Consider the following 12,234-nt stretch of genomic DNA (forward strand, 5'->3'; position numbering starts at 1 on the left):
CATAACCGCGCATAACATGTCGCTTGAATTTCAAGTTTTTATTCAGCGAAGGACATGACTCGCCCTTATTGAATCTCATCAGCACTGATCCATATGGTTGCCAATGGCTTGGACTTTGTTCAGAATCAAGCATAAAAGAACATCCATTCCTGATCATATGTAAACACATCAACCACTACACTTTTCTCCATTTGTTATGAAACCTATTAGTACCCAATCACCCAGTCGCGCAATTGGCGGCCAAATTTTCGCGGACAAATTAAAAAAAAAATGTTTTTTCTTACATTGATTAATAAACTATCTGTAAAACAAAAGCAAAAAAGGAAACTATTTTTCCCAAACGAAAAAAGAATGCAAGTCTCACAGTTCTCCTCGACGATAAGCAATAGAATGGTAGATATCACAATAATTTTGAAGAAAAAAAATCACATCCAAATCATCTGGGCTTTGTCCAAAATATCGTCGATTTTTAATCCACATGTGAAACTTCGTCATGGGCACAAATTACTTGATGTGGATGACATGATTGCCAAATCAACTCAACCAATCATCTCCGTCTCCCAAACGGGTACAAAAAACGGGCAGAAAGCTTGCCCTTGACAAACCAAGGATGAAGCGGCGTACTTAACCGTGAACCCATAGACGCTAGGGCTGGGCATAGATGGAGAAAATCAAGACAACACCAAAATGTGCAAAAACTTGCTTATACAATTTAATTGAGATTAAACGGATACAAATCAAGGTAGATGAAATACAGAAATGCCCTAAGCACGACCCTATGTGACATCAAGAATAAGACTGGTGTTAGCCCTGTACAATTACCAAAAACTGAGATCTAGGTGAGAGACTAGCAAGCATTGCTGGGAAAGGATGGCTATCATACACATTGCCCAAATTTAAATAGAGGGCCTTTTGAGTTCCTTTAAGGCCATGATCAGGTGTCATGCTTAGAAAGCACCAAATCTCCCTGCTCAGTGTTTGTCTCATTCGCATTGTTTTCGTACTCGGACAGCAGATCCATGAACTCATTGAGAAGTCGCTGCACTTTCCTGCTTGATGCCATTGCTGGAAGGATGTCTTCTCTAAGGAGTTTGTGCTTTTTCATTCCCTTCATTCACAACAGCAAAAGCATCAAAACAAGCGATAGGCTGTAGTGTTATAAAACTTGCATCCTGTCGCATGCATGTGCATGTCTGCACCTGTTCATGTGTGCCTATATGTGTCTGTGTGTGCCTTACCATGTGTGCACATGCATGAACATGTTTGACAGGAGACACATAAACAGGAATATTGGTGAATGATGTCTTACAAGCACAAAAGGATCCCATGCAGGGTTTTGCAGTGTAGAAGCAGCAGAAACAACCATGCCAGTGGGAGGACCAAGAAATGTCTCACATACTTCTCTCAAGCGTGACTCATCTGCTTCCCTGTTTGAAAACAAAAAGTAACATAAACAAAAGAACAGCAGAACGTTCCCCAAACTTTTCCTCTTTCTGTTAGAAAAGCAATTCTCTTGTAACAAAATCAAGATGAAATGAAGCTAAGCAAGTAAAAGTTCTATAAAACATAGGCACCTTTAGGCCTTTCACACACATCCACCTGTAAGATATCAAAAGATGAAGGTTAAAAAAGGAGGCAGGAAGGACACACAATGCAAACCAGTTTCTCCACTTAGAGAACTAATAGAAAACATCTGATGGGGGGAATACATCCACAACTAAAGCAGAGCATTGCACAAGAGAGGTCCAAGATACAGAAAACACGTATTGACTATTGAATGATCTGCACTGGTAAAAGAGCCTGCCATCCTTTGCAGATACCAGCAAATCACTGCCAATGCAACAGAGATATAACAGTGATTGCACCTTCTCCTTGTAAGGTCACAACCCACGCCAGACTTCCAGAGTTTGCAGTATGCAGAACTGTCATTAAAAAAATATAAAGCTAACCAAGCCACACCATATTCTTTCATTACCATCTTGTGAGCAACAAATAATTATGCTCTGATCTTAGAAAATATAATCATGTCCCTTGAGAAAAACAAGCATCCAACCACTTGTCCTCCAGCAATCTATTTTTCTTTTTTAAAAAATAAGAAGCATGAACATGCGAAGGGGACCAGGACACAAGTAGCTTTGTCAAGATGAAATTCATTCTAATCCTGCAGTAAGATATCAGCAAAGATAGCTAGAAGCATCGATAATATCCTGTGGTAGTTATAAAGAAATTTGAGAGTACTAATTTGGTAAGAGTGACTAGGAAAGGATAACAAGAACAACAACCAGATGATCTAATGCAGGAAAAAAGATTTACCTTTACATGAAAAGAAACATTCAAAAATATAAAAATGGATAACAAAGTAATAACCTGGCAAGAAATCGGATATAGGAGAGGAGGCATTGGCGATATTCATTAGGTGATTTCAAAGCTAAGGAAGATGCAAGCTGTGCTTCCAGATGTGCCCTGGTCTGCACACCATCATCAGTCAAAGTCCTGTAACAATCATTTCATATCATATAGATATCAGAATTTGCATCTGATTTTGTTAAGTAGGGAGTATAGACTATCTACATTGTACACAAAGTGCTACCAAGATCACCATAGAGACAAAGCCATTAATCAACGACATTAACTAATTAGCAGGCTACAGGAATATAGAAGGAACATAAAAAACAATACTTGAACTTTGAAGAGCTAAATTGCTGAAGTTGCAAGATATACTCCAGAGAGATATTTGCCTAAACAAAGAAATGTGAACCATCCAAATTTATGTAAGAGGAGAATGTAAAATCATCCCAAGGTAAATGATGAGATTATAAATACTAATACACCTGAGAAGTGCTTACAGTTCTCCAACAAGCAGGATTGAAGATGAACAGTTTAAATGTAAACAATGTTGAGAAAGTTGCTTAAAGTGAATTCAGACATGCATACCTGCTCCAACCAGGCTTTCTTGCCAAGAATTTTCCAACATCAACCTGCAAAGCAGCAAGTTCACCAACTTGCCCTAGGTTCCAGGAACTTGAAAAGTTTGATCCAGGAAAGCAATCATCAGCGATCCTCAACCAACAACAAAGGCTCAAATCAAATAGAAAAGCTCGACGGGTGGCTAAGACAACAAGAGGCGATCCTGATCTTGAGAATCTTGCAGAAATGACTTTGATAGAACCTGAATAAAAAATGACATAAGTAATGAAGCCCACAAGTTTGAAATAATACTGGTATACCAAATCATCATATTTACATAATTATGATAAGAAAGACCTCAGAAGAATACTTCAAACAAATAAGAATATGAATGCCCCACATTAACTTGTTCAAACTAGCAAAAATGCACAAAACCTAATACCTGTATCCTTTGAAGAGGAATCATGCCTGCATGTGAAGAGGGAGAGTAGGGAATCATGCACAAGGCAGGTACTATTGAAAAGATTCCAAACATAAAGTAATCCCCTTTTTGTGACCAGCAACAACTTCCAGCCCTCATCACAATCAATAAAAATTGCTGCAGACCCCATCATTATAGTTGGCATTGCCCTTCTCCCACATTTGGTGTAAACCTTCAGAGTTAATGCAGAAATAAAACAACTTAATAAGAATAAACCGACAAAATAATATGTACAACAAGGACCTAAATTCTAGCATTTGCAATTCTTACGGGCTTATCTAAATTATTATGATGTAAAAGCAACACAGTGCAATAAGGCAGAAGTAACAAATCCCGCTTACACATGAAGGTTCTGCAACAAGATCAGCGTAAATTTGGAAAGTCTATAACCCTATTACTTCCACTGATTTAATAAATCTAGCCTAGCATAGCAAGCTTGATATTTCTCAACTACATTGAAGTTTCTTCTTTTAGACAATAACTATCCATGATTAAAATCCAAAATTCAGATGACTAAAGGATCAGATTTTGGAAAAATAAGTTTCATCATGGATTACAAACCTGCAAGCAGCCATCTTCTGTGCCAACTGCCCAGAAATTAATATTTCCAGCTAAGACAGTCACTTTTCCTAACAACCTATCAGACCAGAGCACAGAACCTCCTTTGGAACATGTAATTTCAGTCTCTCTTGGCATGGGTGCACTCCCAACTCCATACATTTCATTTAAAACCCGCTCTATAGGCTTGGCCTCCAAGCAGAACGCAGTGCTTTCACCTTCCTTCTTATCAAAGACACAGATAGAAAGGATGTCTGTAGACACCTGTCCACCTGACATGCTCATAAGACCAGCACGCTCTAAATTTGTTTTTCCATCATTGGTAGCAGAGGCAGGAACTTTTTCAAGAACTAAGCTTTCAGTAATGCTGGCTCTTGCAGTTACCCCACTTCGCTCTTTGCCACCATAATGGCAGCATCCTCCAGCAAGATCACTTGTTCCAGAGCCGCCACCAGACGGTCTCTTAACAGGAGCTTCCTTAGCTCCAGCATCTGCATAGATAGCCCCATTATCATCCTTCTTTGGATCTGAGACTGAGAGGGCCACAACTAGTGAAGCCCCTTGGGCAACCCCTGAGATATTCTCCTGTTGTGCTGGCACACCGACTGCTTCAGGAATAATCCTTTTTCTACCATCGGGTCGCCTATATTCTCTCTGTTTTACTGGACTAGAAATCCTTGTAGCAGCTTTGTTAAGCCCACCACCACTGACACAGCCAACGGTAGCACCACCAGAGATTTCAATTTTCTTTTCATCTTCAGTGGGTGTATCAGGAACCTCTGACTGTGTTTGAACAATAATTGTGTTATCAATGTCCACGGAAGCTTTGCCAGGCACTTGATTTTGATGAGAAAGTGTAGTTCCCTTTTTGCTAGCAGATTGTTCAGCAGATGCTGCCTCTAGCAACAACTGCGCAGGGCTTTCTGCTAAGTTTGTCTGTCTCCCCCTGACATCACCATATCTACTCCTTTTCAACTTATCCAATTCAGCATCTGTCAATCGATGACCAAGTTCCTTAACCTCAAAATGGAATGTGGCTATAGTCCCATCCAAAGAACATGCAAAAAGTGCATAACCATCTGGACTCCTATTTCAAAGAAAAGCCTGAGTCAGGGAATAAAGAAGAAAATGGACTGAAAAGTATTCCACCAGATGAAAACAAGCAAATGGATCGTCATTTCCAATCAACCAAAAGGAGAGCACTTAACAAATGATTCAGCATAAAGGATAAGATGTTAACTTAATATGTTTCTGTAAAATGTGTAGCAAGTCCTGTACGCTCTAACGATGAAAAGGCACAAATCTCAAGAGAATGATCTCACAAACTTTGGACAAAATGCAAGTTTCCGGATCATATCACCAATGACCACAAGATCACTGACAATAAAACTTTAAAGAGTATGTGAATCACACACAATGCTCATTGAAAGTGCATAAAATTAACAGGATTTTATTTTCTCACATGAATAAAGTGTACATCTCTATAACTGGAGCAAAGCCAGCAAGATAAAATATTCTAACAAGTTAGGCGTTGAATGATGGAATGGCTAGTAGATTTAGCCCTTCAAATATCCTTCGGCTAGTAACCTACCATTGGAACACAGACAAAATGAAATGCTCAAAGAAATAATATAACAAAGAACAAAGTGGGACTGTATCTACTGCTTATATAGCAAATAAATCTGTTGTTTACATATTAAATACATCTAAATATGAAACACACATTTAATCTAACAATAGACAGTAGCTGATTTGGCAGCATGGTATGTTGCTCTGGTAAAGAGGCACTTCTTTTAAACAAATCATTGTTGTGGGTCATCCTAGCAAGACTTCATCTTGCATATTGCATTTCATAGTCACATTTTTCAAGAAGATATCTGCTTTCCGTGAGAGCAGGCCAAAGACCATGTTCTCCAACCAATTTCAGAAAAAATCTTAGAAAAATTAGAATGCATTACACTTTGTTGTATTTATTGTAGATTTATGAAATTTCCTTACCAGGATAAGTCAACAACACTTTGAGTAAAATAATGTTTGGCAACAAAAAGTGGTCGAGGACTTGCTGTAGTCCAAACAGTAATGGTGCAATCCTGACTCCCAATAGCAATCACGTTATAAGGTACTGATTCTTTAGATGTGGTCTTTGATGTTTGTTCTCTTTCTGTAGATTTGGAGGCACCGTTGGACCAACCAATTGAATCAACTCTTGGATCTGAACCATTAGCATAAGTCTTCCGGAACATAGAATGGTTAAACTTCACAGCAACAACAGGAGCATTGTGCCCCAGAAAATCAAAGGTTGCAGACCAGTCACCTCTCTCCAGTACTGGTGCAGAGTGCCTGGGCTTCTGAAATCCGTGTGTAGTAGTGATAAAATGGCCACAAGGTGACCATCCAAGCCGTCTGAAGAATGTTGAACCAACCTGTTGATACAATCTACAAACAGTCACGGAGGAGGGAAAAAAATAACAGAGTAAAGCATAAACAAGAAAAAGAATAGAAGCATGTCAAAAAGAATAAACAAATCAATCATGACATACAGATTTTCCCCAGTGTCCTTCTGTCCTATGCTCAATGCTCCAGTCACTTGTTCGCCAGATGATGACAGTCTTATCATCTGATTGACTTGCAAGAAAGGAACCTATGGGATCCCATGCAATTCCCTTGACCAGGCTTGAATGTCCTCTTAAAACAGAAGTGCAGATGCCATTGCTCATATTCCATATGTGAACTGTATTATCTAAACTACAACTAGCTAATATTGTATCATCTGGAGACCAGTTAAGATCCACCTACTTCAAGCACATAGAAGGAAATACGTTAGAAAGGGTACTGGGAATCAAAATCATAGCAAAATGACAATGTTTATGGAAAGAAATTCTCAACTAAAAGACAAAAGCAAATTACCACATCAGAGGTATGTCCACGCAAGGTCATCACGACTTTCCAGTTTTCTACATCCGGAGGCTCCCCACTGCCAAACTCAGTAGTGCCAGTCCCAGGTTTTCTCTCATGAATAAGAATCAGCTGATCATCAGAACCAGATGCCACAAAACGCCCATGCTTAGCCCACCTTACGCAATTAACAGATCCAAAATGTTCACGAAGTGTAGCCAGCAAAGCATGTGTGGACTGATCTGGTTCCACCTCTTTAGATGCAGATTTCATATTCCATATCCGAACCTTCATAAAAGATGGATTGTTATGGAAAGTAGTTAGTTTAGAGAAAAAGCTTACTGCAGAGACTCCAAAGCCTATTGAAAATGTCACATTCTAAATAGACTTAAAACGCTACAGAAAATTGGAAAGTATCATCACATAACTTTTTGTCAGAAACTTAAAGTAAAGTACTTCATTATATTTGGTTGGTATTCTCCCATAAATTAAAACCTCCAAATCACACTTCTTTCTAATTTACCAGAAAAAACATGCGTAAGAAAGAGGAACCGAAACAATTAACTTCATTCTACAATAAGAAACCCTCATCATGTTTCAGCACTTTCTACCTGTTCTTCAAAAGCTTAATGTAATTTTAGGAGATAGCTGCTTCAATTCAGCAGCTCTGTTCAGTAAAACATGTCATGCATCAGCCATTATTTCATCTTTGTTTTAGATGAGAAAAAACTACGTGATGACCTTCTAGCCATGGTATGGAACAAAATGGTTCAGTCATTGTGGTATGGAATAAAGTGGTCCAGATGATAAGGTACTGAAATTTCTAGCTTAACCACTTTTATCTGAACTTGAAAAATAAACTCATCCCACAAAAAATCAAGTTTTTTAATGCCAATAAGGAAAGCAAAAACCAAAAAAGTCACTTAGTTGCATTATTAAAAGAACACTGCACTTCACAGAATTTTAAAACATGTTACGTCAGACAAGGATTGAAATGTCTCTACAGGTTTCGAAACGCCCCAGTTACGTTGACATGTTCCACAACATCTCAACATAATCTTGTTGTAGTGTTTTACCTTACAAAGCCAAAAATGTAAGAACATTGAACTACATCCAAATGCATAGGTCCGATAGCCTTCCAAACAGATAACCCATTAAAGAGTTGATATTCATGAAGATTTAGAAGTTGAAGAGACCATTTAGCCACAAGGGTAATACAGCTTCGGATCAGCTGTCTCCTCGGCTTCAAAACTGAGGAGATTACTCGAATTGATCCAACCCAAAGATTCATTCTTCTCTACAATGTTGTCTCGTTGCTTACCTCGCTGGCCTGAAGATGAGGCGCAACAAAGAACCCTTCTCAGAAGCAAAATTGCTAGGGGAGCAGCAATTCACACAATGGAAGTTACAAATGCATGTTTTTCATCAGCAACTTAAACAAATAGAAATTGGCGAATCATATCTTAGCTGGTGATAACATTCCTACTTGATATGCCAACCCAGTCAATACAGCCGTGTCGAGATGCACAACAATTTGTTAGAGGCAAACTCGAAACAACCAGAACTAAAGTGAAAGGAGTTCGAGATAATCTAAGAACCAAGGGATAGAAGAAACTAGGAGGGAGGGGGAAAAAGAGAGAGAGATGATCATTCTCCTTTCCTGCAACAATACACTAAGCAGCTCACTAGAACAAAAGGAGGCATCATCATTTCCAGAAAAAGTAGAAAGGAAGGCTTTCAACGAAGGATTAGACAAGCAGCTGACATCCATATTTGCGAAAATGAAAAAAAAAAAAGAGGAGATAGATTCACCTTATGATCTCCTCCAGCGGTCGCGAAACGTTGACCACCAGGTTGAATATCTATGGAGAATATCTGCAAGCCGCCGTGCCTCACCCATCCTGGCTTCTCGGTAATCATCTCTCTCTCTCTCTCTCTCTCTGTACTTCAGACTCCCACCTTTCTTTTACCTCCCCCACTCAACAGAGACCGTTTTTCCTTTTCTTGGTTGCCCTAAGATTTCCAAATTCAATGAAAAGCAACGTCTTGGCAGAAGCCCTCTTCTGTAATTGATCTGGAAGCCTAAGATTGCAATCTTCGACAGATCTACCTATGGAACAACTAAAAGAGTCAACAGTGCAAAAAAGGGGGTAAATGACCTAAAAAAGCAAAAAAGAAAATCGCTATGCTGGTGGAGCGGTGGTAATGAAAGCACTGGAAAGATGGGCGCTAAAAAGTTTTCAATACCATAGAGAAACGGCCCACTTGCCACAAGCACCTCTTAAAGGTTTAGCAAGGGGAAAACCCTAGATGGGTATTGAAGTACAAAAGAATTAAATCAATGCAGAAGAAATCTGAAACGCAAAGTTAGTTCTGTAAGGTTAGAAACACATACCAAGTTGGGAAAACAGAGGAAAAGTTAGTAACATATACCAGTTGGGAAAACATAGGGAATCAGGAAAAGGGTGAGTCAGGATTGAAAAAGGCAAACTATTGTCACACTCTAGTGGACAAAGATACGAAAAGCAATGATCTGAAAACAGGAAGCCCACACCACTCACTAAGCTTGTAGAAGAGAAATCAATAAAATAGAGACTAAGAAATTTCACCTCTTATCTATCCAGGACAAGCATGGCTATGATGCTTCCATCCTTGATGACCCACAACAAGGAACAGCACCCAACTCGTACATTTTGCTTTTTTAAGCTCTTGGACTTCTGTTTCCACCTTGAACAAGCAGGGAAACCCTAATGTAAGATGGATGCGCATGTCTTATGATGGGAAAACGGTCTTGCTTCACTATTTTAAGGGACTCTTTAGAATCAGAATGTGCCGTTTCAAGTAACCAATGTGGTTTGTGTGTCCCACCTGACCTGACCAAGGTCCTAGCCCGGCTAGAGCCTTTGCCGAGTCAGGAAAGCATATCAGCAGTGAGTAAGCTAAGTAAGACCAGGTTGACTTGTCAACATTGGAAGGAAGACCAGGCTGACTTTGTTTACATTGGTTAATAAGGTTGGAAGGAATTTGAGGTTGATATGAGCCAATGTTGTGAACAAAGGATCTTCTTCTAAAAGGGAAATCAAACTGGAGGATGCATATATATATATATATATATATATATATATAGAGAGAGAGAGAGAGAGGTTGTCTATTTTATTTTGTCCATAATTTAATTTCTAGTAAGTTCTGATTTGGCCACAAATGGTAAGTTACTCGATATTGGTTCTGCTGCTTTTCTTTTGGAAAATTAGCTGTTAATACCACGAGAAGAAGTCCGATTGAAAAGAACTAAAAAGGACAGCCAGAGTCAGGCTTTTACCCAACTAATCGACTCTCGTTTAGCCGGACGCAGATTCAGATCTTATTTTAAAATCGAATCCAGATCCAGCTAGCATAAGTTCATATGCTTATACATAACTGAATTGGTCCTTTTTTTTTTACAGGATCCTTGTTCGAACTGGGAGTCAAGTTCTCTTCTAAGTTGTAAAACCACAAGCGAGATCCATGTTTGATTAAGAATCAGAAGGAATTTTGTCATTCCATTTAATTGGATCTTATTTAATCAGATTTGTATCATCCGACCACTTGACAACTGCACGCACACTTTTCCGGTCGGAAGGGTTATGATATGAATTGGACGGAAAGATTGTTCAAAATTCGAATTTTAGCTTTTCTTCGGTGCCTCGATAAGGGGAGGCTTTTCACTTTTCTGTTTTTGTGGGTATTATTTTTCAGTAATGTTAGTTGATTGCCATAGCCCTCTCATATTTTGGAAAGAAAACATTTATGTTTATATTTTTGAAAGTTTTTTAATTGGTATATGCATTTTGAAAAATATTGTTTTGGCACCTACACAAATTTTAAAAATACTATTCAGCCCTTTTTTAAGAAAAGTTTATAACTTTGCAAAACTCTGGAAACGGGGTCAATGAGGGGCTTTCAAGGTTTTCCTGGGATGGTATACAGCACACGCTCAAATCCAGAAAAATAAACGTGAGAAAGGGAACATATATGCTACAACACCAACATATAAATACTATTCTGCAATAAACCACTTTGATATTTATTTTTTGCTTTTGAAAACGATCAGAGATTCAGAAGTCCGTTTACTTGATTCAGTACTGCTGCCACCTGCAAGCGAACATATATATATATATATATATAATGATTGCAATGGATTGAATATGATAAACTCTTAATATACATATTTTTTATGTTCACATGTTCGTATTAAAATCTAAACTCAAACATGAATGAAAAAAAGTCGTGGCTGAATGTAAATCCCAAGTCCGATTTCACAAGCCAAATTTGATGTGTATCTGGATTTTAAATTCATGCCCGATCAAACTCTACCCACAAAGCAGAGTCAAACCGACGAGATCAGTTCGGCCGTCGAGAAAATGGCGGCGAGTTCACGCTGACTGATGCACTTCTTTTTACTCAAATCAAATTCAAATTTCTGAAAGTTACCAACTTCTAAAAGCAACATTGTGTACGAAACAAAAGGCATTTTCTTGGCTTGGCATCGACGGAACCGGAGGGCGTGTCCATCCTCTCCTTCCCGGTTTCTTGATTTATGGCGTTTCTTCCTTCTTCTTGATACTATGGCGTTTCTTCCTTCTTCTTGATACTATGGCGCCTAAAAGGAGATAAGCCCTCTGGGTCGTCCCGTCGATTACAGAAAAGGAAATGTCACCCAGCCGATTCTTCTGCTGCAAGCGATAAGAAGGCCTGTCCGCTATCTCGATTCTCACTCGGCAGGCAAGATACACTCACTCCCTGCTCTTGTTTGCTCTGGTTCTTAAGGTTCTTGATACATCTTTATCAATCTCGCTTTAAGGGCGTCCGTTAGGGCTGCGTTGATGCTCATAGCTTTCTCTCTCTCGGCACCACGTCTTCAATCTGACCGCGTACATGTGCAGCAGCAACAGCTGAAATACCATCTCGGAGCTCAACACCTTCGCATTTTACTGGTACCCGTCTTTCTCTCTCTTGGACGATCATTCATGGGCACTATTTGGGAATGATTTCTTCCGTGAGGTTTGCCATATTCAATATGCTTGTTTTGGGTTTCATTTTCGCTTGGGTATATATCTGTGCCGTCTGGCTGAAAGTTTGAAATGCCATCTCTCTCTTTCTTCCATACGGTATTTGGGCTTGTGGCTTTTTTTGCCCAACGCAACTGTTTTTTTGTCAAGAAGTTAAATTCTTCCTGATATTTAAGCTGGTGGTTCTTTGTAGCTTTAAAGAAGGTTGCTAATTGCGTGCTTCCAGTTTTTTTGTCTTGGAGAATTTCTGCCGTGTATTTGGATGGTTAAGTCCTGTATTGGAAGGATCATGTTGTGTAGGCTGAAGCTCTAGATTTTAGCCGTATGATGTTCTATATTTGATCT

At 39.0% G+C, this 12,234-nt stretch overlaps 1 protein-coding gene across 6 annotated transcripts; it reads right to left on the bottom strand.

Moving 5' to 3' along the window:
- Positions 1 to 688: 688 nt before the first annotated feature.
- Positions 689 to 9,598, bottom strand: LOC116258759 (protein HIRA). 6 transcript variants are annotated; one of them, XR_004173812.2, is made up of 12 exons: positions 9,237 to 9,403; positions 8,654 to 8,951; positions 6,854 to 7,129; positions 6,487 to 6,738; positions 5,945 to 6,369; positions 3,950 to 5,033; positions 3,350 to 3,560; positions 2,935 to 3,169; positions 2,368 to 2,493; positions 1,575 to 1,599; positions 1,310 to 1,427; positions 969 to 1,108 (listed from the first exon to the last, which is right to left on the bottom strand). XR_004173812.2 is itself a non-coding variant. In XM_031636143.2 (11 exons), the coding sequence occupies exons 2-11, from the start codon at positions 8,759 to 8,761 to the stop codon at positions 935 to 937; spliced, it is 3,009 nt and encodes a 1,002-aa protein (XP_031492003.1). In that variant the 5' UTR covers positions 8,762 to 8,951; positions 9,451 to 9,598; the 3' UTR covers positions 689 to 934. The 6 variants fall into 6 exon arrangements, 5 of the variants coding, with proteins under 5 accessions (XP_031492003.1, XP_031492019.1, XP_031491994.1 ...); XM_031636143.2 differs by lacking the exons at positions 1,575 to 1,599; positions 9,237 to 9,403 and adding an exon at positions 9,451 to 9,598 and having other exon boundaries at positions 689 to 1,108; XM_031636159.2 differs by lacking the exon at positions 1,575 to 1,599 and having other exon boundaries at positions 689 to 1,108; positions 9,275 to 9,410.
- Positions 9,599 to 12,234: the final 2,636 nt, after the last annotated feature.

The sequence above is a fragment of the Nymphaea colorata genome, chromosome 1, assembly GCF_008831285.2.
Source record: "Nymphaea colorata isolate Beijing-Zhang1983 chromosome 1, ASM883128v2, whole genome shotgun sequence".
NCBI classification, from domain to species: domain Eukaryota; kingdom Viridiplantae; phylum Streptophyta; class Magnoliopsida; order Nymphaeales; family Nymphaeaceae; genus Nymphaea; species Nymphaea colorata.